This window comes from Castanea sativa, chromosome 10 (genome assembly GCF_040712315.1).
Source record: "Castanea sativa cultivar Marrone di Chiusa Pesio chromosome 10, ASM4071231v1".
Lineage (NCBI taxonomy): Eukaryota > Viridiplantae > Streptophyta > Magnoliopsida > Fagales > Fagaceae > Castanea > Castanea sativa.
In genome coordinates this window covers 31,666,723-31,691,730 of record NC_134022.1, presented here as the reverse complement: position 1 = coordinate 31,691,730, position 25,008 = coordinate 31,666,723, and the positions used below count along the sequence as shown (strand labels likewise).

The following is a 25,008-nucleotide window of genomic DNA, read 5'->3' as shown; positions in this document are numbered from 1 at the left end:
GTTAAACTAGATCATGCATCCTTATGGATCCAAATTTGGGGGGCTCCGTTTGACATGGTGTCTCCACAAGTAGCAGCAGCGGTTGGTAGTAGACTGGGGATGGTGGAAGATGTGGAGAGACGGAGGGGGCAGGATACTCCGAATTATTTTATGAGGGTGCAGGTTGCATTACCGATTTCTAAACAATTGAGGCGGGGAGGATTTATTGAGGATTCAGATGGGGAACGCACTTGGGTTAAATTTAAGTATGAAAGGTTACCGGTGTTTTGTTATTATTGTGGTGTTCTTGGGCATGATTTACGTCACTGTGCGAGCCATTATGCAGTTGAGAAACAGGGGATGGAGGCTGACTACCAATATGTTGATTGGCTTAAGGCTACTGGTGGCCGGCAAAGATCACCGTTACGGAGGAGTACGGTAGAGCCTGACTTGCAGGAAGGGATGAAGTGTACAACCGTGAATCAAGGAGTGGATACTGAAATTCAGGTAGTGGAGGCCAAGAAGTTAGGTGTGGATATTCCAAGTCACATAGATAACTTTGAAATGCATGAGATGAATTTGAAAATTCAGCAAAGGAATAATAAGGTGATTCATGACGTTGTGGGCAATAATAATACCTCTTCTATCACTACAAACACGGACATAGTTGATGAGAGTCCAAAGTCACCGTATGACAAAGATAATGCTACTATCGTGGATGAGCAGATTGGGCCGAATCTGCCTAGACCAGCACTGCCTAAATTAAAATCAACATGGACCCGGTTTATGCGGATGGATTATGGGCTTGGTAGTATTATAAGGCCCACGAATGAACCTTTGCTAGGGAAGAGAGGCAGCTCCACTAAAATGCAGGGTAGTTTATCAGATGAAGAAGAGGAGGCATAGCGAGTGAAGAAGGAGAAATTATGTTGAATTAATGATGAGGAATCGGCGAGGGTGGCTGACCACCCTTGCCGGAGGCAATGAAGCTACTAAGTTGGAACTGCCAAGGGCTGGGGAACCCTTGGACATGTCATAGCCTTCACAAGATTGTAAGGGAACAAGCTCCCAATGTGTGTTTTCTTATGGAGACACGGCTAGATAAGGAGGGTTTTGAAAAATTTTATGGTGAATTGCCTTATCAAAATAAAATCATTGTGAAGAAACCCAATTCGGATGGCGGTTTGGCTTTACTGTGGAAGGATGAAATTAGGATGGAATTGATCAATTTCACTGATAATCACGTGTTAACAAAAGTGAAGGAGGAAGATGGTTCTGAGTGGTGGTTGACATGCTTTTATGGATGGCCGGAAGCGCAGCAAAAACATAAGTCTTGGGAGTTACTAAACCATCTCAAGTCTTTTGTAGAGGGTCCTTGGCTATGTATAGGAGATTTTAATGCTTTTCTTGATCCTGCGAAAAGCTTAGTATACGGCCAGCACTAGCAAGCCGGGTTGAAGATTTTCGAGGCACTTGGAGGAATGTCATTTGGAGGATTTGGGTTTTAAGGGTTACCCTTATACTTGGAACAATAAACGGCCGAGGAGAGGCAAATACAAAAATCCGGTTAAACGGAAGCTTGTTGCAACGAGGGAATGGAAAGAAAAATTCCGGCTGAGTTCAATAGTGCATTTAGCCCCTCATGCTTCAGACCACTTGCCCATTGTTCTCCACACACAAAAATTTGAGAAGAATAGCAGACAAGGGAGGAGAGGATTTAAGTTTGAGGAATCTTGGCTGCTTTGGAAGGAATGTGAGACTATTGTGAAAGAAGCATGGACTTTGGCGCATAATGGAGGGCATGGGTTGGCAAGTATCAAGCAGAAAATTCAGAATTGTGAGGATCAATTACGAGCTTGGGGTTTTTCTATGGCTAGGCCGAACAATGAAGACATCAAACAGCTCCAAAAAAGATTGGAAAATTTGAACATGGCGGTGACTACGGAAGCTTCAAGGGTAGAATTTTTGGAGGTGAGCAAGGAGTTGGATGATTTATTGATGAAACAGGAGATTTTTTGGGCACAAAGATCTAGAGTTTCTTGGCTAAAGCATGGAGACAAGAATACAAAATTTTTTCACTCTAAGGCATCACAACGGAGAAGGAGGAATTATATCCAGGGTGTAAAAAATTCTGATGGTGATTGGGTGGAGGAGGTGGAAGATATTTCTCAGGTAGCAATTAATTATTTTGAGAACTTGTTTCATGCAGGTACTTGTACTCAGGCTAATGATTGTCTTAGCATAGTGGAGCGTAAGGTGACCTTAGATATGCAACAAATATTGTCCAGTGATTTTACTGCTGATGAAATCAAGATAGCAGTGTTCCAAATGGGACCAACAAAGGCACCTGGACCTAATGGTATGAATGCTATTTTCTACCAAAAGTTTTGGCATATAGTGGGTGATAATGTGATTAATGCAGTGTTAGACTTTTTACAGTCTGGTGTTATGGGGCCTGATATAAACCATACTAACATTGTTTTGATACCTAAAATTAAATCTCCTGAGAGAATGTCTGATTTTAGGCCAATTAGCTTGTGCAATGTCATTTATAAAATAATTTCCAAAGTCTTGGCTAACGGGTTGAAACGATTCTACCATCTGTGATATCTCCTACCACAGTGCTTTTGTGCCGGGGAGGCTTATTAACGATGTCTTGGTGGCTTATGAAGTTTTACACTTTCTATGCACTCTCGGAAAAAGGAAAAACAAGATCATTGGCTTTGAAGCTTGATATCATTAAAGCTTTATGGCATGTTTGAGTGGGATTTTCTGCAAGGCATAATGATTAAATTGGGATTTCCAGACAAATGGATTCAGTGGGTGATGGGGTGTGTGACCACTCCCTCTTTTTCCATTCTTATAAATGGAAAAGAGTATGGCAATATCCGGCCATCTAGAGGACTTCGGCAAGGGGATCCCCTTTCTCCATATCTGTTCCCATTATGTGCAGAAGGCTTTACTTCATTATTGGCAAAAGCAGAGTTGGATGGTCGTATTAAAGGAGCTTCTATATGTCGGAGGGCGCCTAGAATATCAAATCTAATGTTTGCTGATGACTCAATAATTTTTTGTCGAGCCACTAGTAGTGAGGTTGGGGTGATTAATGAAGTTTTACAAACTTATGCTAATGCTTCTGGCCAATGTATTAATATGGAAAAATTCTCTGTCTATTTTAGCAGTAACACTCAAGAAGGGAAAAAAGCAGAAATTGTGTCATTATTAGGGGTGAAGGTGGTGGATAGATTTGAATCATATTTGGGGCTATCAACTCTGGTGGGAAGGGCAAAGTATCAAACTTTTTCCTTTCTAAAAGATAGAGTTTGGAAAAAATTGCAAGGGTGGAAGGGTATAATGTTATCAAGAGCAGGCAAGGAAGTATTAATAAAAGCAGTTATACAAGCAATTCCTACATATACTATGGGGGTTTTCCAGTTGCCGGTTAAATTGTGTGCAAAACTGAATGCCTTGTGTGCTAAATTTTGGTGGGGACAGGTGGGAAATGGCAGAAAGATCCATTGGAAGAATTGGGATAGCCTAACTTAACCAAAGGCTAAAGGAGGGATGGGATTTCGGGATTTGAGGTTGTTTAATTATGCTATGCTAGCTAAACAAGGCTGGAGATTAATGCAGGACCAAAATTCTCTCTTTTTCAAATGTTTCAAAGCTAGATACTTTTCGAAATGTCAATTCTTGGATGCTGCTGTGTCCCCAAATTGCTCGTATGTATGGTGAAGTATTGTGGCTGCCATACCAATTTTGAGAAGTGGATCTTGTTGGCGTGTGGGGAATGGTGAATCCATAAAAGTTTTGGTAGATAAATGGATTCCAAATTATCCATCAAATAGGGTGCTGCATCCAGTTCATGAGGGAGAGGAGGATTGGAGGGTTTTAGATCTTATTGATTTGGATTTACATGGGTGGAGGCGAGATGCCATCATGGCAACTTTTAATAGAGAGGATGCGGAAGCTATATGTAAAATCCCCTTAAGCCATAGGCGTGTGGCTAATGCTGTGGTATGGCTACATAATAAAGAGGGAGCTTACACAGTTAAATCTGGATATCATGTGGCAAGAAAAGTATTGAGGGAATGTGCTGAAAGTTTGACAGGTGCTGAGCAGCAATTATGGAAGAAATTGTGGAAAATAAGGGTGCCAAACAAAATGAAAGTATTTGCTTGGAGGGTTTGTCATGAGATACTGCCAACCCATGTAAACTTGGCAAAAAAAAATATAATTGGAGACAATTTATGCCTTTGCTGTCAGAGCTCCAAAGACCGTGATTCATGCCATTTGGGAGTGTCCAGCAGCCCAAGATGTGTGGGCGGGTAGTTCCATCATGATGCAGAAATATGCTACTAACTTTCATGATTTTATGCAACTTTTTGAGGTATTGTTGAACAGACTTGATGCAGCTGGGATGGAGATCTTTGTGGTGCAAGCTTGGACTGTGTGGAACCAGAGGAACTCAATGGTGCATGGCGGACAGATGAAGCATCCTTGTTGGTTGAACAAACGAGCGGCAGATTACATGGAAGAGTACAGAATAGCGCAAGAGCAGTTGGTTGTCTCGAACACAATATCAAGTGGACACCATTGGCAGCCTCCACCTCAAAATATGTATAAATTGAATTTAGATGCAGCTGTGTTCATGGAGCAGTAGTGTTCTGGGTTTGGAGCAATAATCAGAAATGCTCAAGGGGAAGTAATGGCTGGGATGTCGGCTAAGGGGTCCTATGTGAGAGATAGCAAAGAGGCTGAAGCTTTGGCGTGTCAATAGGCAGTGGTTTTTGCCATGGAAGCTGGATTTTCAGAGCTTGTAGTTGAAGGTGATAACAGCACAGTAATGAGAGCTATATCAGATGTGTCCTACTGTAACTCCTTGCTTGGACATATTTATGATGATATTTGTGTTTATCTGAATGGGATGAGGCAGATTTCAATCAGTTGTGTTAAGCGAGGGGGGAATATGGCTGCGCATTCTTTAGCTAGGTGTGCAAAAAATGTTGATGATGTAATCTATTGGATAGAGGATTCACCACCGCCGTCGGTGGAGGCTTTGTACCAAGACTCTTTACATAATATTGAATGAATGAATGCTTTCTTTTCAAAAAAAAAAAAAAATAAAACTTATATAGTGCACATTAAAGTTTGACACGTGATGCACGAATTAGAAAATTTGTAAAAAAAAAGAACTTAATTAATTTAATTATAACTAGTAGTTTGCCAATATGAGCTGGCATGCATTATCCAAACTAAAACTATATGTAAATTAAAGAATATTATCTAAACTATCTTAATAATGAAGCACTTGAAACGTTACCGAAGTTTCTTCTAAAATAAATTTAAAAAACTTAATAATTAATTAGACGCATTGCAAAAACACATTAATTAGACATGTAGTGCATATGTTGAGTCACTTTTTTTTTTTTTTTTTTGAGGGAGATATGTTAAGATACTTGGTGTAAACACGGTACATAGAAATTTTAATATGTTAAACAAAAATTTATAATAGATAATCAAACTTGTAGGGGTGTTGGGCCCAGTAATATATGAAGGATGGCCCAACGAAGTATTTTGGGCTGGAAACCCAAATCCGAAGACATCAAAATGATCGTAGACTATTTAAATAGCCGAATACGTCCGAGGAGCAGATTTGTCCTCGGATTACTAGGCCGAGGACATAGGAAGAGAAGTTTAGTATCCCTGGGTTATATTATAAAGAGTCCTACGACTATGGGGATACACAGTATACGTGGAGGACAATAGAAAGAACGATGGAATGTCTAAAAATAAAGCTGCTACCACCGCCCATACATTAAAGGCTTTGTAATTGATACGCTGACTGGATAGATAGAAGGATGTGACCTAAGCATAGAGCTTGAAACTTGGTCCCTAATCCCAGCGGGCTTTAGGGAAGAATGGATGGGACAAGTATCCAAAAATGAGGATTGCAACCAGAAAGTGGAAGGTGATGAAGGGAAAGAAAATGATATAAATAGGAAGGAAGGCATACGAAGAAAGAGAGGACTTGGGGAGTAGAAGAGATAGAGTCAATAGTAAATGATGATCAACACTTGTATTCAAACTTGAGAAATATTATTATAAACCATCCTCGGAAACAATCCGAGGACGATTTCTCAGTCTTACTCTTTGCAAACGGTTTTTTGTTTTGTTCCATTGGGCCCAAAGCCCGTTCTTTTTGTAATTGTCTAAACCATTCTTGAAATCTAAATTACCAACCCACCCTCTACAAATTCATTGTGAAGAAAGGCCTTTCAAGCCCATTTTCCTCCCAGTCGTGGTTTGGGAATTTGAATTGTGTCCTTACAAAACTAATTTTGATTTTATTTTAAATTTCTTGAAAAGCTTGGTAACAGAATTTTAATTGGAGTAACATTTTAAATTCTTGAAAAGGCTATAGAGCTACCAAATTAAATTAACCAAACCATTACTATCTCACTTGATATTCCAGTAATAAAATTTCATTTAAAGTAAATAATCTTAACAAGCAATAAGTCATATGGCAAAAGCATATTGTAAGATATGTAACATCTACTTTGAGCCACTTGTCATAACTTGAATATCAAGGATTCAAGTTATATAGTATATGATTTATTCAATATTAGCTTGCTTTATTCAAAAAAGATCATGATTTCTAATTGGTTTAAGAGTTTTGATTGTTCAAATTCAACATTGTTCACACTCTTTTATATCATATGTAAAATGTAGACATTTTGTGAAACATTTCACGTCCGGAAGTGTAAAACAATAATAATCCATAGTTTAAACTAGTAGTGTGAAACAATAATTAATCTTAATTTAAAGTAATATAATTTAGCACTATATATGGCTCTATGTATAATTCAAATTAAAAGATACATATTAGAATGATAACATGGAAATATGTGGCTTAAAAAAAAAAATACTCCACATCATTAAAAAGAACAACATAAAATCAATAGTCTTTGTTTTATGGATTGTGTTAACGGGCACCGTAAGATGCCCGTTAGCAACACATTTTTGATAAATTTTTGGATTACTTTTTTAACTTTTGACAATTTTTCAGTTTTTGGTAATTTTTTTTATTTCTTTTGGCAATTTTTTTAACAATTTTTTTCTTCTTTTTAAGTGAAACACAAAAATGAAACCTTAACAATTCTTGTCCGATGCTTGTTAACATTTTCCTTGCTTTATTTATATATTATTATTATTATTATTCTTATTCTTATGTGGATATAGATTGATCCAAAATTAGCTTTGTAATCATTGTCTCTAGGGCATCAAGTGATAATTTAGTCCAACAAGGGCTAAATAGGTCATAAAAGGCCCAAGGCCTCTTAACTAGTTACAACTTTACCAGTAGAACTTCATTTAATAATTGAAAACTGTGGCAGCTCCGTGTGAAAATGAATTAATTTATACATCAAGGGTCCCACAGTCATCATAACCGTCCGATCAGCTAGATCTGCATCAAGACCTCAATAAAGCACCGTTCAAATTTCAAAAATAGTCTGTCCCAACCCCAAACAAAGAAGAGTCGACCGTTGGAGGTCATCTTTGCTGGGTGAACTGTATCTGTATGAACCTTAAAGAAAACAACAAAAACAGAAGCTAATTGAAAACCAAAGCAAACCCACAAACGCACTGTATTCATTCGACAGATTACTTCACAAAAACAAGGACTAGATGATGAGACGCCATGGCTGGCAACGTCCTCTGCACCCCCTACAGGTAAAGCTTCACTACTTTACCAGCTCTGGAATTGATTTTGTTGTTTATTTTTTTTACTAAAAATTTTATCTTTATGTAATTTTTGATTAAGTACAAGGCACCTAGTTATGCTTAAAAAGGATAATCTACCTTGTAAGCAATATATTTGACCCATCTCATAGAATTAGACCCTCTTGACTTTTTAGTGATTTGAAGCTGAATTAGATGCAAAATCCGGTCTTTGTAAACGAATGAAAGTAAATGCGATTGATTGATCTTTTTTTCCTTCCACTGAAGCTAGTTGAATGTTTGTGGTGAAAACTTTCTATTTATGGAAAGTGTGATCTAGTACAAGGCACCGAATTGAATTAAATTAGCTACTCTATTTTGTATGCTACCTGACCCACCTCATAGAATTAGGTACTCTTGAGTTTTCAGTAATTTGAAGCTGAATTAGATGCAAAATCTGGTCTTTGTAGATGAATGAAACAGAATGCGATTGATGTTCTTTACTGAAGGTTTCTATTTATGGAAAGTGTGATCTAGTACAAGGCACCTAATTGATTGAATTTGCTACTCTATTTAGTAAGCAACCTGAATCCACCTCATAGAATGAGACTCTCTTGGGTTTTGAGTAATTTAATGCTGAATTAGATGCAAAATCTGGCCTTTGTAGATTGAATAATGTAGAAAGCGATTGATGTTCTTTACTGAAGCTAATTGTATATCTGTGGCAAAAAAATGTTCTGTTCATGGTTATGGAATGTTTGATCAAGGGCAAGGAACATAATTGTGTATAAAATTGCTACTCTACTTTGTAAGCAACCTGACCCCACCTCATAGAATGAAGCCCTCTTAGGTTTTCAGCAAATTGCAGCTGAATTAGATGCAAAATATGGTCTTTGTAGATGAATGGAAGTGGATACAATTGATTTTTTTTTTAGTTCCTGAAACTAGTTGTATTTTTGTGACTAAAAATGATCTCTTTGTGGCATGGGTGATCAAGTACAAGTGTACAGAACTAATTGTGAACAAAATTGCTACTCTACTTCATAAGCAACCTGAGTACCTGACCCACCTCATTGAACTAGGCCCTCTTGAGTTTTAATAATTTGAAGCTTAATTAAAAGCAAAATCTGGTCTTTGTAGAACAATAAAAGTGAATGCAATTGATGTTTTTCCTGAAGCTAGTTGCAAATTTGCAGCAATATATATATATATATGTGTGTGTGTGTGTGTGTTCTCATTTTAGAATATGTGATCAAGGACAAGGGTCCTGAATTGTCATAAAATTGATACTCTGCTTTGTAAGCAACCTGACCCACCTCACAGAAAGAATTAGGCCCCCTTGAGTTCTCAGTAATTTGAAACTGAATGAGATACAAAATCTGGAATTTGTAGATGAATAGAGTGTATGCCTTAACACCCAAATGCTTATAACTTTTGTTTTCTATGAATCAATCTATTATTTGTATTGACGGGCAAACAATTGCAGATGGTGGGAATGGCAATTTACAGTTTTCTGGTTGTATTCTTCTATACTTTCCTGGGGCTTTTCCTTGGAAACAGAATTGCGGAAATCACAATCACCACGTTGTTTTCCTTTGTGGTAATGCATCGAATAAGACTTTCAATCTGCTTTCTCCCTAATCGAATTGTTACTTTCTCATTGAGAATGACCTTATTTATCTCATTTTCAGGCACTTTCTGTAATGTTTCTATTTGTAAGGTGTACCGCCATTGACCCAACTGACAAAACCAGCTTTAGGAAGAAGAAAAGAGCCAAATCTAAGAGTGGAATTGTAAAGCTGAATTATGGGTTTATGATGGGTCAGATAGTTGTGAGGTTTTTAAGGAGGGTAGAAAGGAAGATCCTTAAGACTTTTATTAGGAGGAAGTATCTGGATCCATGGAAAACAAGTGCTCAAATGGAGCCCTTGCTTCCATTTCCCCTTGTCATGAAGGATGATGCTGTTGCACCTGATACAAGAGAGGATGACATCTCATTTTGCTCGCTATGCGATTTTGAGGTAAGCTGTGAATTAATAATGCCTGTCATAGCTTTTTTTCTGAAGTAGAAACAGATTTAGCCACGCAGAGTCATTGGACAGAATTGTAGTTATACTAAGTACATTTATTGCTATATAAGACTACTACTGGCAACCTCACAATGGATTTTTTTATGAGTGTCAGAATCCATTATTGGACTTCCATTTTGCAGGTAAAAAAGCACAGTAAGCATTGTAGGACCTGCAACCGGTGTGTTGAAGGGTTTGATCACCATTGCAGGGTAAAACTGTGTTGTATATATTCTTGCTACCTTTTATCCCTCTTTAGTTCTGTTGACTTCAGGTTAGGATCTTTATGAAAATCTACGTTATCAATTGAATACAATTGGGCTTTTCTATCTTTTTTTTTTTTTTCAGTGGTTAAACAACTGTGTTGGGAAAAGAAATTACACAACATTCATTATGCTGATGACTTTCGTCTTGTTAATGGTCAGTTACTTCGTATCTTTCAGTTCTTTGAAACTGCCTAAAAGAACCTTAAATAATCTTCTGTTTAGTTGATTCCCATGCCAACGAAATTGTTGCTGCTACAGCTAATCATAGAAGGAGGAACTGCCATTGCTATATTCATCAGGTGCTTTGCAGACAAAGGAGGAGTTGAGAGGGAGCTGGTGAGCAGGCTCTATATTCAGTTCCCAAGAGGGGTTCTTGCCACAATATCGGTAATATTAAGCTACTTCATCAATGTCACATTGCAATTGCTTCAGATGCAAATTCAGTTCTTCATTGATTTATATTCGTTTGAAATTTGAAATGCCACAGGTACTCCTGTTTCTAATGACAGCTTATGGTACAGCAGCACTAGGACAACTTTTCTTCTTTCATGTGGTTCTCATTCGGAAGGTAATTGTCAAGGTCGCTATCTGGTTGTTTTCACTTCTAAATTGCTCAGTCCTGACTTCAACATTACAACCACATGCAAATGCTTGTACATATCAAACCTTTTAGTATAAGGAAAAAGAAGACACCAGAACTGTTACCAAAGGCTCACTTGTCTAGTCATTGGAGTGCCCAGGTTTCAGCCTCCTTCCCTAGTTAACAGAAATCTTCGTTTATATGATCCTCAAGTCTAAGAGGAAGTTATGGGAACAAACTGCTTTCTTGAAGAGAATCAAATTACATACTTCATTGCTTCTAATTAGTAATTTTTTAACACACACACATACAAAGTGATCAGTCAATTCAATGGTTTAATTCTATGCCTTGTATTATTCTCCACTTACAATCTTTCGTACTGAAAACTTTGCTCTTGACTTGCTTATCTATAGTCTCACTAGAATGCATTTCTGCAGGGAATGAGAACTTATGACTACATCTTGGCAATGAGAGAGGATAACCAATCTATGGAACTAGATCCATTTAATGAATCTGATTTTTCTTCTGATGAAAGCACTGATTTTGATGATTCACCTGAAAAACCATCATTTGTGTCACGGTTTATATGCAGAGGATACAGGAGAAATCAGGTAAGGTTTAAGATTTATATACAGCCTGCCTTTTCAAGCTATAAGCCCATCCACCTCACTGGATACTTATTCATGTTGATTTCTAGAATCCGCCAAGGTTGTCTATAAGGATTGATAGAGATCCTGAGCTGTCTAACTTGCCCAAGAGACAAGGCTTCCATGTAAAGATCGACCCATGGAAACTTATAAATTTGAGCAGAGAGAAAGCTTTAATAGCAGTTGAGAAGGCCAGAGAAAAGCTCATGAAACAGAAGTCAGAGGTGGATATTGATTCGTTAAAGCCACTGCCACTGGAGACTAAACGTGGACCACTGGTGAACACGGATAGAAGTATGTCTAATCCAGGAACAAGCTCAACACCTCTCATATCAAATGTAAGGCATCCCGGCTCGCCCGGAACGTTTTCAAGTCCAAGAAGGCGTTTTTCTGGATCTCCAACCATGTTCTCTGGAATTGTGGCATCGCCAAAGCACAAGTACAGAAACAGTTTTGACTTGAAGTTAACAGAGGTGTCCAAAGAACTTGAAACTTACATTTCAAGGCAGGTTTTATGTTCCGTAATTAAGAAGGAAGGGAGTGAGGCATCCCCAAGATAGGCATTGTATTTAAAAAAAATTGGATTCTCAGCCTTTGAGAAAAAAATTGTTTGTTGATTGTGTATTCTTGATGGGCATCTTACTTGTGAAAGTCATATTAGTACATTATGTTACATGTTACTCTTACAAATTATATCTGATTTTTTTTCAGGCTGAGAAATACATGTACTTTTCAAACTAAGTCTACTCAAATCAAATAATACCCTTTCCACAGATGGACATGTTGATGGTATGACAATTGGCCTGCATTAATGATGTTGCTTTAACTTCTATGCGGTTACTTTCTCAATTGACTTCATCATTGTCTAGCTCCCATACTCATACATTAGGTAGGTAGAACATGCTGCATTGTGCCAGTAGCTCTTTTTTCCTTTTTGGGGCCTTATTTTTTAAGAGATCTGTGTTAATGGGTTTTTTTTTTGAAACCGAAAGACTTGGATCTGTTTGGTGTTCAGTAATGAAATTGAAATATGCCTTCATTTCTCAATCAAGGGCGGGTACTGAGGAAATTACCTGTAGAACCAGCCAAATTCTCCCCATGTGCTACACTTTTGCTTTTGATTCAGTGCATAGTAAGTTAAACTCACAATGACAAATATAGTGACAAAAAAGTTTCTAAATACACAAAATCTTCGTGAAATTTGTTTCTCTACATAAAGTTTGAAAGATTGAATATAAGAAAATCATATATAACTCCAAAAGTAAAAAGAAAACTGTTTTGAAGACATGCTCATTCTATTTCCACTTTCTAATAAATCACTCACTTATTTGTTACTGCACACAAAGTTTCAAGAAACAATCATCTCGGTACCCATCTCAAAAGCCAATAGCAACAGATCAGCAACTCCACTCAGCTTCTTATCTCTGGTGGTCATTTCATCAGAAGGCGGTAGCGGGCACTCATGTTTAGAATCGGCAAGAATCAAATTTTCAACTTAAACTTGACACTAACAAAATGTGATTTCACAAAAAGAGGAAATGCTATACTTTCTCTTGATTTACCAAGACCGCAACCAAGCACCTCTATTCTGATTGCTTGAACTCCATAAGTGACTTGACAGATGGTAACACTCTGAGTACTGCTCAGGAGAGACAATCTCCTTGAGAGGCTCACAAGTTTTTGGGTAAACTAAATCAGAATACCCTTGAATATAAGAGCAGTTCCATGGAGAGTCTGAAGTTACATGAAGGGTAATGTTGGACAGGCAAATGTCAAGAAAATCGTCCCCTTTTATACCCTCAAGGAGGCCTGCAAATTTTATATTCTCTCCTATGACATCTTTGATCGTTACCCTTCCTATTGAAGGAAGATCATTTGGATCATAAAATTTATCTGGATGCTCCCCGTAGTGACCAATGAACCTTATAGCTATATCTACATTAGCCAAAGTCACATTTGATATGTAGATATCTCTTACATAACCACCCCTTCCAGGTGATGTCTTTATTGAGATACCTGTCCTCGAATTGGAAAACTGAAGGCTTTCTGCATAAACCTGTGATACACCTCCAGACATCTCACTCCCAATTGCAATCCCTGCACTTCGAGTCTCTCCAATAAGCCTGCGGATAGTAATCTTTGTACTTGGACGACCATATGTAGTGCCATACTCATCCCATCCACTTTTGATGGCAATAAGGTCATCTCCAGTGCTAATATAACAGTCTTCAATGCAAACATTATCAGAGGAATCTGAATGCAATTATAAGTATGGGTGAGAACGCTATCCATTGTTCATAACAAGTTACTCAACTTGAATAAAGAAATTGGAATGACGTTAAGTTTCAGCAATTAAGAAATATATTCAAGTAACTATGTATCTTGCATTTGGAAAATGGATATAAAGAATCCATAAAAATAATGGGCAGGAAACCATTGACAGTTAAATTCAAAGAGAATTATCACCTTGGTATAGTCTACCCTTGAAATACTGATATCTTTTAACTAACTTTTTGGTATATATTGCAAGAGTTAAAACTGAAGACTTCTTATAGCTTATGTACAAAGAAAGTTCCCCATTCTTTGCTTCATCTAAATTTCATGTCAAAGACTAGAATCATCAAGCCTTTCATGGTTTAAGGAAAAGGTGGATTAATAAGACAAAAATACATGTTTGGAATTTGCAATTCAAAAAGCAGTCATTTACCATTCAAATAGAAAGAAAGAGTCTTTGGCCTAGAAGGTAAAACTCACCTGGATCTATTCCATCTGTGTTAGGGGAATCATGAGGAGCAAGGATTCTCACATTCTGGACAGTAACTTGGCTGTTCATCCAGAAAAACAGTCTCAACTCTCCCCCTACTTCATAAAAGCTTCACTTTTGCACAGTTTTATAATGGCAATAAAAACACATGAATTCAATCCTTCTGAAGAGGACAAACCTGCAATATACAGGGTGAATGGTCCAAAATGGTGAATTCAAGAAGGTGAGGTTTGAGATGACAACCCCAGTTGAGTTCATCAACTCAACTAAATGGGGCCGTGTATAGTTCAGGCTTCCATTCCAAAACCAGTCCCACCAGATGTCACCTTGACCATCAATAGTTCCATTGTTACCTGTATGAAGAAATTAAAGGCATTGAAAAAAAAAATTAATTAAATAAAATAAAATAAAAACCCATAAAAAATGCATATGGAAGATGATTCTTCATTAATATCACGAACCTGTTATGATAACATCTGTTAAATTGCGTCCGTAAATGAGGCTTCGATGCCTTCCCCCTGGTAACTCCCTACCTCGGCCATATGATGGCAAAGGATCAACGACTGGCCAATCATCAGAGTTCTGAAACAATGCAGCATAACCTATTTAGTATTATGTGCTTTAATGTCATGCCTGTTGTTTCAAGGCTAAACAGATAGCTTGCACTACCCTGTTGATGAAGGTCAAAAAATAGGAAATTGCTAAAGCTATTACAAAAACTTACAAACTGACGTGACAATAAATATGATTGGTGCCTTCTCAACAACTTAATAAGCCACTGTCTAAATTACTTTTTTGTGATTTCATGACATATTAGTTTGGAAGACTTATACAGTAAAATTATAATACCTTTCACATCACTCCTAAAATTACTCCTAAATATGGACTAGGCAGTGGAGCATTAATGATTATGGATAAGTAAATGAATTATTACAGTAGCATATCTATCCCATAATACACTGATTTTGCTTGTAATTCAGTCAAAACTCAAAACCAACATCACTGGAATGAGCATTAGTTTTTCTAACCATATTGTGAATAGCTCCATACTGTCCCTCACACTTAATTTCCCATCTTAGATTAATTGCAAAGATGTCATTTAAAGCAGAGGCAAATCATCTGCAAATTTTCATATTTAATATTCATGTTTACAAGCTTTTCTGCTAATGAGGAGAGGTGAATGCTTACTGTTGATCCAAGAATTACTGCATCCTTATCTAACCAAAGAGTAAGATGACTGATGAGATCGAAGCTTCCTGTCAACCACCGGCCTGCCGGGACAAAAAGCTTGGCCCCACCCTTGTCTGCAAATGAATTGAGATAGAAGATGGCATTCTGAAAGGCTTTTGTATTGAGAGTGGTCCCGTCTCCAACCGCGCCAAATTCAGTAATTGAGACACTGTGAGGCCGAATTTCCCCTGAATTTGTCTGTTTGCAAGATGAGTTGCCCTTGGCAGCCCATGAAGCATCACTGAGTAAAGCAAGTACCAGAAGCACATCCACCAGCTGAAAGAGAAAAGTTTAACATTTATTACTGGAAAAAAAAAAAGAAAAAAAAAAAGACCATTAGTAGCGTGTTTGGGTGACTGTTTAAGCAGCTTCCTTTTGATCTGACTTACTGTCCTAACAAGAGAATGGGAAGAAAGAGCTAGGCAAATGAAGTATAAACTGAAATAGCAACAAATGGTTAAAGGGAAGCAAGGAACACATAAGAGTTCTTAATTTGAAGCATCTGAATCCTACCCTCACTCAATGATGACAGAATAGCTGGGAAAATTACCTACATTTTTTGCAAAAAAGATAATAGACAAAGAAGGGCTTCAAGAATTACAAAAAAAGAAGAAAAGAAAAGAAAACTAACTAATTATTAAAATACCAGTTATCCACCACCACTCTTTCAATAAAGAATGAAACAAAAAACAAAAAACAAAACTTTACTCAATCAGATTCTAGAAAAGTTTCAAATATAAAATTAATATGTGCTTAATTTGTGGCTGAAACAAGATGATTTAAGTAGTCATTTCATGATTTTTCAGCAAAGAAAATAGAAAATCAGAATCAGAACAAGCACAAAAAGAAAGCAGTAAACAAAGTAAGCAGTGATCAAAATAAATACTCACAGTAAAAGATCTCGTCATGTGACTGAGATCTGTTTCCTCTTTAGCCCAAGCACAAAAAGAAAAAGTTATATAGGCAAAACTACTCAGCCACCTCCAAATTCCCCAAAAGCAGCAAACAAAAGAAAGCTTGAAGAGCAGGAGGCTGATGTGTTGGTTTTTGTTGATCAAGTAGCAAGTGTGATTAGATGGGTCACTCAGAGAGCTACCAACATCACCACCCAAATGAAAATCATTGATAGTGACCGTTGCTGCCCGCCAAAACTTAAGCAGTAGGCCCTCCCTTGTTCCTTCAACCTCCTTCAACGACTCTCTCTCTCTCTCTCTCTCTCTCTCTCTGATGATAATGAAGGATACCCAGAAAGCTAATGAGGATTGATAAGCCAAAACTCAATGAAATCCAAGGTGGGGGTGACAATCAACTATGCTTTGCAGCAGAGTGGTTTTGAGTGCGAGTGTGATTTTCTGTCTGTATGTATGTGTTTGTTTCTTTTGATACTACTAATTTGAGACACCCCCAAAACTCAGTCACTTTGCCTTTTGCCTATACATAAATATATTTGACTGTGAGTGAGTTTTTGAGAGTCTTTGAGAGTTTAAGGTTAGAGAATTATATAGAGAGAGAGAGAGAGAGAGAGATTAAGGTTTTTTGATTTTCAAGGGACATTTGAGTCTCTCTCTCTCTCTCTCTCTCTCTCATCCCATGTGACTAATCTTTTGTCCAAGATTTAAGTTCGTAAATTCCGCCAAAAAGTCAAATAAACTGAAATATAAGTATAACACAATTTCACTTCTTCTTCTTCACTCATCATTTGCTCTGTTCTGTTCTCTCTCTCTCTTTCTTAAAAAAGTTGTTTTGTAAAGTGTTTATCTTTCTCTGTTTCTGCTTCTGTTTTTGTTTTTAGTTGTGTTGTTATCTAAACACACTCAATACTCTTAGCTGGCCTAAAAGCGGTGTAAATCGGTCATGGACAAAAAAATAAAATAAATAAAGCTCTGCTGGTTTTGGTTTGGGGAGCATAGGATTGGATAATTCCTACGGCAACAGGGTTGGAACAGTTGGTCATTCGTGTGTTTTGCAACTGTGTCTTTGTGCATATTTATCTTCTTTGGCTTATTTCATTGTTTTATGCATTTGGTCCTGTTAAAATTTCAAAAAATAAATAAATAACACAATGGAATGGAGAGAGAGAGCACTTTGCTAAATCGTCATTTTAGTCTACTAAAGTTTAAATTTTATCATATTAGTTTATTAATTTTGACAACATTATCAATTTAGTCCTTCTATCCTTCGCAATTTAAAAACAATGTTAACTCTCTTAAACGGTCTTGTTTCACACTATAATAAGAGAGTAAACAACATTTTTCTATTGAAAATAAACAAAATGGTTAAAATGACAAAGCATTGTCAAAGTTAGAGACTAAAAAAACAAAATATTAACTTAAAAACTTAGTGGATTAAAATGACAATTCGCTGAATTTATAAGAGGTAAAAAATATTTTTATCCTTTTTTTAATAATTTTTTTTGAGGTAGAATTAGAATTGTTCAATGGCCTTTTAGGAAATACATCTTCCATCCATGATATTCCACATCGAATATCCTTATATACCCTAACAAGTCCCGAGTTCATTATTTCTTTAGTTTGAAAAAGTCTCTGTAGCTAAACATGCAATTAACCCGTGGCTGTAATTCATTGGTGAATGTCCCCTTGGAATTTTTCTTATTAGCGAGCTCTGGTTGTAATGCAATGCTGCGATGGTGCCAGTGAATAATATAATTGCTTATATTCAATAAGGTGTCGATTTAATGAACTCTCGGGGTATGATGGGATTATTGGAGGCAACAATGACTTCTATTACTGTTCATTATAATAATAATTTTTTAACCCCAAAAACTCAATGAGATAATTTTTTTGTCTCTTATTAGTATGTAACACTATGATTCTTAGTATGTAATCTGGTTTTGAAAAGAGGGCATAACTCAATCTGTAGAAAGGGCCAAGGAATAATAAAAGATAAAGAAAAAGAGAAAAAGAAGGAAGACAACGAGGCCTACCCACATACATACCAGACATGAAGAGAATGCTTAACTAAACTAGCACTTAAAAAACCCAATCTAATACTATATATATAATAAGAAAAGTGGTCATTGCTTCATATAAATACAAAAGCATTGTGTACTATGTTTTGCTTGTGCATTAATTTATGAAAGTAGCAGTGCTAAATGCTAATTGCAAACTGAAGCAATTAAGAAAAATTGTCTAAAAAGAAGGGGACAAGGGCCAAGGGAGAGAGATACAAAGGGAAGTGAGTGAGGTCGTAATCGTCTGTGGACATTGTTAAAGAAAAGGTAAGGTTTCCAAAGTCAGGTATCCAATGCCCAGTTTAATCAAATACAATCAGTGATGGGTGTAAAAAACTGTAAAGCAGGAATATGACTGTCCCAACATCATGTTTGATCCGCATGCATGAGATCAGCATGCTTTCTAAGACAACTAACTGTGTTTGCTTCGTCTAAATTGGGTGCAATTTATTAGTGAAATCCACCAATTTCTTGTATCAATTTAACCTTTTTTTTACCTAAATCTTCACTAGATTTTGTTTCGAATTATTACATTTGTCTCATTCAGGGGAGAGACTAGCAAACATCAAACATGCATTTGTCTCATTCAGGGGAGAGACTAGCAAGCATCAAACATGCATTGGAGATCTGTTTTGGGTGTTTGTTTTATATATATTCTATGAGATTTGAAACTCATAGGATCGTGATTGTTTTTTGTTATTAAACTAAGATAATAATGAATTTGTCTTTTAAACCAAAACTTAAAACTGGATCAATTTATTCAAGAGAAAGACTTTACTATATGAGTTAATGCAACTCTCCTTTGATAACTTTATCATGCTCAAGTCAAAAGATTCTAGGAATTCATTTTAATATAAATTTTAATTTAATTCAATTTAATTTATAAATAAATAACAGTTAATATAAGGGCTTTCCTGTGAGATTCCTTGTATTTCTATTGGGGCCTGAATGAACAAGGAGGTCACATGAAAAGAAAAAAGAAGAAAATAAAGCACAAGTGGTAGCGTGGTAGGCAGAGGATAATCATCAATCTTAATATGCCATGTTTTGCTAAAAGATTGACAAAATTAATGTATGGTAATCTAGATGCTCCAAATCGTAATGAACTCAAATTTCCCACCTTTGATTTGTGTTTGGTTAAGTATGAAATAATGATTAGCATTTTACTTGCAAGCTTTGATATCCTAATACCTTTTGCCAATATGGCAATACAAGTGAAAGTGATACACACACTAACTTATATATATATATATATATATATATATATATATATATATATATATATATATATATATATTTATTGACAGGGGATCATTTGTATGCAAAGTTTCACTGGCCCTTCAAAATAATTGTGAGGAGCTACAATAAATTGAATTCTTGCTTTAATGATGAGTAATGAATTTTACGTCTAACATACATAATCTTTCCCAATCATAGTACTAAACCTTATTTGAAGTAAGAACATATAGTGTATATACCAACCCATACAAGCATAATCACATTGAGTAATTAATCCTTCAAAGGTAATTAAAATCATACTCCTGTTAACCAAAGCCATCCAGAGTCCCCTAATAATAGCAATCTAAGTTGCAACATCATAGTCAACAATACAGTCCCCAGGAATATAATATTTCTAGAACTTCTAACATCGTGAAAAATTATTCAATATTCTCAAAATACAGTAACGTGTTATTCATCATATCACGTGATATCTCATTCTTTCATATGAATTGTAGGTTTTATTATAAACTTGACTAATAAAACTTGTCATTCATGTGAGAATCTCATTCTTTCACATTAATTGTAAGTTTATTATAAATTTAATTAATAAAACATGTCATTCATGTAAGAAGAGAGAGTGTCGTTATACTCACAAAATACTAAATAAGTATAATTGCCTTTTGTTCTATGTACATAAATTTTGAACAATTTATGATACTTTTTTGTGCCATTTCTTTTATAATAATAGTCTTAAATGGCTTTTATTTTTTTTTCATATGCACTAATAAATCATAAATGTGTTTGTAAATTAGAAAAAAAAAATTTATTTTTATTTTTTTAGAAAGAAAGAAAGAAAAAGGTTGATGTATAATACAATGAAACAAACAGCCTTGTATTTGAAAGAAGACATGGGCAACATGGACCCTAATGCGTGCACCAAATGTACCAACCAACTTGTCTTTAGCATATCAATAAAACCCAATAATTGAAATAGAAGCATCACTACTTCCATGTCATGTGAGAAGCTAAATAACTTAAACCTTTTAGAAAATAACACCCATCCATAATAAATGCTTCTCGACTAGGCATATTTATATATAACACATGGGTTGTTAAGTTGTTACTCTGTACCTATATTCTTTAAGTCTAAATTTAAAGAAAACCCTCCCAAGCATCTTTTACCTCCTATTCCCAATGGATCCAAATTTTGGAGACCTTTTGTTTGCAAGGATTCGAATCAACATTCAAGTACTTATATCATGAGAATCAAAACTACCCTCTTTAGACTCTTGAGCAAAACACTTCTTTAAGCCCCTAGGGCATGGATTGTTCTATGCTTTTATTCCATGAGGAATCTCTCAAACTAAAATTTTGGTTTTTTTTTCCCACTTAAATGTAAATACTAAGTAGGAGGGATCAACTATGAAATTAGGACACCAATCACATTCTTGTCATGTTAATTTATAAATTTTTTTAAAGTAAAATTTATAATAGTTTTAATATTTTCCTTGAAGTTAATGTGCATCATATGATAATTGACAAACATTAATAATGTTAATTGTTTGCCGTACAAATAGGCACAACCACTAATAGTTTATATATTCCTATGTGTTTGGTTCCAGTTTAATACAATTCTCTTTTTACACAAATGTGACCATATGTGAGACCAATATACAGGACCATCGACTGTGGCTTCTATCATTTATTGTATGAAAGTGGCTTGTGATGGTTTCCGCCATGTAGGTTTCTCACAAGTTCATTGATAAAGAAAAAAACATGCTTATTTATTAGCAAAAACATATTTTTGGCATTACTGACTTTTTTTTATTGAAAAAGTCTTTATTTTTTTGAACAAGCACTCCTTTAAGACGTACGGTCCATTTCTGGTTTATAATATTCTCAAATTTCCTATACATATGACCATATTTAGAACGCAGCAAATGGCTGATACAATGGAGAAGTGAAATTATGGATATAAATTGGCTTCAATTTGTCAATTCTTGCCCACACTCAGTCTTCCATCGAAATAAGACATTGCTTACAATAAATAATACGTATTGATCTCTGCGAAAGTTGTTTGTACGCTAATAATTGAGCCAATAGATTAAATGGTGGTACGACCATAATATTAATTTCCATCCTTGGTGCAAAATTTGATTGATGTGGTGGCCACTGGCCACTTGTTTTCACTACCCGACTTTTATATAAGGCAACCAGGTCCATAAATATTGACCATAACATGTGTCCGACATTATTTGTTTTTGGATCTACCTACTGCCTTGTTTATTTATTCTTTTTGGCTGGATTCAAGAAAGTCCCCCATGAGGACGCCTTTCTTGTTGAACTATTAATGTGGAATGTGACACATTTTCGGAGTTTTCAAACTTTTCTGTGATCCACAAATCTTAATTTTAGCCTCCTTGATATGTGGTTTGGATCGTACTTCCTAATAGACTAGCTAACTCGGCCAGAATGTGGAGGTCAAAAAGCTTAAAATTACGATTGGAACCCATTTGTGTACACATTGGGGTCACATTTCTCTTTAAATTTTTTATCCGATAATAAAAAATTTTACCAATTGAATTAATTAAAATATATATTTTAATCAATAGAACTATCGTATTGTTTTTATTAGTAATTATCCATGAATAAAACTCATCAAAACTTCCACCATAGGAGCTACACACTCCTTTTACTTTCGTTCCAGTAACAAAATTACTCCTTTAATTTTCAACAGGAAAAAAAATTCCTATTATGCATTTATTTAGGCTATTAGCTCTTTTTTTTTTCTTTTTTCTTTTTTCTTTTTTTTTTTTGGGTTCTGAATACCCTCAATTGATGGAGAAAAACACCTTTTGAGTAATCAATTAGGAAATCTCACTGTGGGCCAATGTCTCAAATTTTTGTGCAACATACATTCATATGTATGTACTTAGAATATGAAAGGTATGAACCACGAAGTTTAACAATTCAAAGGCCCAAATAAATAAATAAATAAATAAAAACCCAATTGGGTTTCACACCAGACCCTTAAAAACTTGGACCCTCTATCTAGAATTCTCAAGGCAACCAACTATGGCAAGTAGGAAGAAACGTTCAAAAAACCACACAGACATCTCAGAAGCAAGCTGTTTCCCTGTTACTTCGTTCTTTCTCTTTGTGTCTTTTTGGTTCTCAAACTGAAACATTAACACTTAATTTGTGAGGGTTGATATATGATGCAGTTGCTACGAAGCGGAAAGTCTCTCTCGTTTGCTTAGTCAATGTCGGTGCCACGTTCAAGCCAGGATGATCTCAGGACCACCTTGACTTGAAAAAAAAAAATTATATAATAATTTAAAATTTTTTATTTATCTATCCTTAAAAAAAATTAGGAATACCCTCAAAAAAATTTTATACCAATAAAATTAAATTTTGGTGGATTATTTGTTCTACTTTCAAGCAAAAAAAATTTGAACTAAAATCTTTAAAAAAAAAAAAATTGTAACAGAGTAAGCCCGGAAAAAAGCCCAACATCAATCCTAAACAAAACCAACCCCAACCAGATTTTTAAATCAAAATAACTATTAACTAAATACCCAACCGGCCCAACCCAAACAGATTATCAAAAAAAAAAAGAAAAACAACCAAAACCCAATACATGTCCGCCGCCTCATCAAATGGTAAAGCAAAAACTAAAATCAGAAACCTAACCTAAAGAACAAAACTTCATCAATAACAACAACCAACAGACCAACCACATCAGCGCAATGGTGCCTCTGCCTGAAACTCAAGCAACAGAGCACATAGGGCATTGGAGATCGGAGATCGGTCCGATCGGATTAGAGCTTGTGACGCTTGGCCTCAAGTCCTTCCTTACCTCAACGTGCTGTCGCGGCCCACGACGCCACCCCTCTAACCTCTCTCAAGGTATTTAAATTCTTTACACTTTACTTCTCTCTTTTTTTTTCTCTTACATCTTTGGGTTTGCTGTGGACTGTGGCCTAAGAGAAAGAGCTCTTTCTCTTTGAACTGAAATGAGACTCTCTCTCTCTCTCTCTCTCTCTCTCTCTCTCTCTCTCTCTCTGATTCTCACTCTCTTTCTTTGAACTGTAATTGGCTTGGTTTTACAGCTTTACTTTATAACTTTATAATTATTTGCCCCTGTTTTGACTTTATCTGTTGGTGTGTTGGTGAGTTTGTCTTTTAGTGTATTATGAATTTATCTGATTAGCTCCTCTTGTGACTCTTGTCTATTGAGTAGGGGGGTGGATGGGGTCATGGGACCATGGGGTGAGATATTTGAATTAGGGAAGTAAAGGCATGCAGAAGCAGACACCAATACATTATAAAAGACAAAATTAAATTATGTTTGGCACTAGGTAGTAGGTTGAGCCGTGGATAATGCACAGTGGGCTGTGTGCTAGTGTGTGCTAATGCACAGTGGGGTGTGTGCTAGTAGTTAGTAAAAAAATAATAATGAAGCAACTAAACAACAATAATTAATAATTTAATTAACCAATACATTATAAAAGACAAACAAATTAAATTATGTTAAGCTAAACAACAAATAATAATTTTATAATTAATGAAACAACAATACAACAAATTATAGTTTATAAAAGACAAATTACAAGGGTAATTTATACTTCTTAAAGAACACTCTAAGAAAAATTCATGGAGCCGCCACTGTGCTCAGTTCGATACAAAGGTGAAACTTCCATCAATATTCTTATCATTTTTTTTTTATTTTTTTTATTTCACTTGTTATTGTTATTTTTTATAAGCTCATGAATAAGTATTTTTTGTTGTTTGATTTCACTATTAGTAACTATGAGTTTTAAGTACATATAAAGCACTTATCACCCAATTTTTTTATTAAAAAAAGTATAAATATATTAAATAAGTTAATTAAATAAAAATCACATTCTAAAAATTCTTATTTTTAACTAATTATAGTGGACCGAATGAACTGAATGGATCAGTGTGGATTGAATTAGACCAGAATGGACCAAACTAGACCTAATGGACCAAAGTGGGCCGAGTGGACTTAAATGGACTGTATATACCCAAATAGGCCAAATTGGGCCAAGGTGGACCGAAATGGATCTACTGGACCAAAATGAACTAAAATTGACGAAAGTAGACCAAAATACTGCATATTGATATAGATGATGGCCAATTTTATATATACTAGTTTTTCTAGCCAAAATGGACATTTGCCCCTTTTGCCCAAAAGATGTAGCAAAATGCCCTTATTCTGAAATTATCCAGCAATATTCCCCTGTTTTGAAACTCAATTTTTAAAAAATTGAATTTCAACGTAAAACTCGATTTGATAAAAACTGAGTTATTTGGAAAAATTTACATGGAACTCGAGTTTCAAAATAAAACTCAATTTTTAGAAAATTAAGTTTCAAAATAGGAGCATTTTGCTAGATAGTTTCAAAACACGAACATTTTGCTACATCTTTTGGACAAATGACAAAAGCCCATTTTTGCCTAGTTTTCCCACATATTTCAATCCTATTAGAAATAAAATTTCTAAATGAGAAAAGATTGAATTGAAATAAATTTTAA

General features: G+C 35.6%; 3 protein-coding genes across 3 annotated transcripts; 2 read left to right on the top strand and 1 right to left on the bottom strand.

The window, feature by feature from the left end:
• Positions 1-2,733: 2,733 nt before the first annotated feature.
• On the top strand, positions 2,734-4,642 carry LOC142612392 (uncharacterized). Its single transcript, XM_075784488.1, has 4 exons — positions 2,734-3,449; positions 3,717-4,164; positions 4,246-4,307; positions 4,384-4,642. The coding sequence occupies exons 1-4, from the start codon at positions 2,734-2,736 to the stop codon at positions 4,640-4,642; spliced, it is 1,485 nt and encodes a 494-aa protein (XP_075640603.1).
• A 2,853-nt stretch (positions 4,643-7,495) lies between these two features.
• Positions 7,496-11,956, top strand: LOC142612967 (protein S-acyltransferase 18). The gene is made up of 9 exons (XM_075785142.1): positions 7,496-7,713; positions 9,188-9,301; positions 9,393-9,722; positions 9,914-9,982; positions 10,119-10,190; positions 10,295-10,423; positions 10,524-10,604; positions 11,054-11,227; positions 11,314-11,956. The coding sequence occupies exons 1-9, from the start codon at positions 7,669-7,671 to the stop codon at positions 11,821-11,823; spliced, it is 1,524 nt and encodes a 507-aa protein (XP_075641257.1). The 5' UTR covers positions 7,496-7,668; the 3' UTR covers positions 11,824-11,956.
• Positions 11,957-12,424: 468 nt separating this feature from the next.
• On the bottom strand, positions 12,425-16,876 carry LOC142614142 (putative polygalacturonase). The gene is made up of 6 exons (XM_075786688.1): positions 16,148-16,876; positions 15,216-15,533; positions 14,489-14,609; positions 14,206-14,380; positions 14,018-14,088; positions 12,425-13,516 (listed from the first exon to the last, which is right to left on the bottom strand). The coding sequence occupies exons 1-6, from the start codon at positions 16,163-16,165 to the stop codon at positions 12,822-12,824; spliced, it is 1,398 nt and encodes a 465-aa protein (XP_075642803.1). The 5' UTR covers positions 16,166-16,876; the 3' UTR covers positions 12,425-12,821.
• Between the last annotated feature and the right edge of the window lie 8,132 nt (positions 16,877-25,008).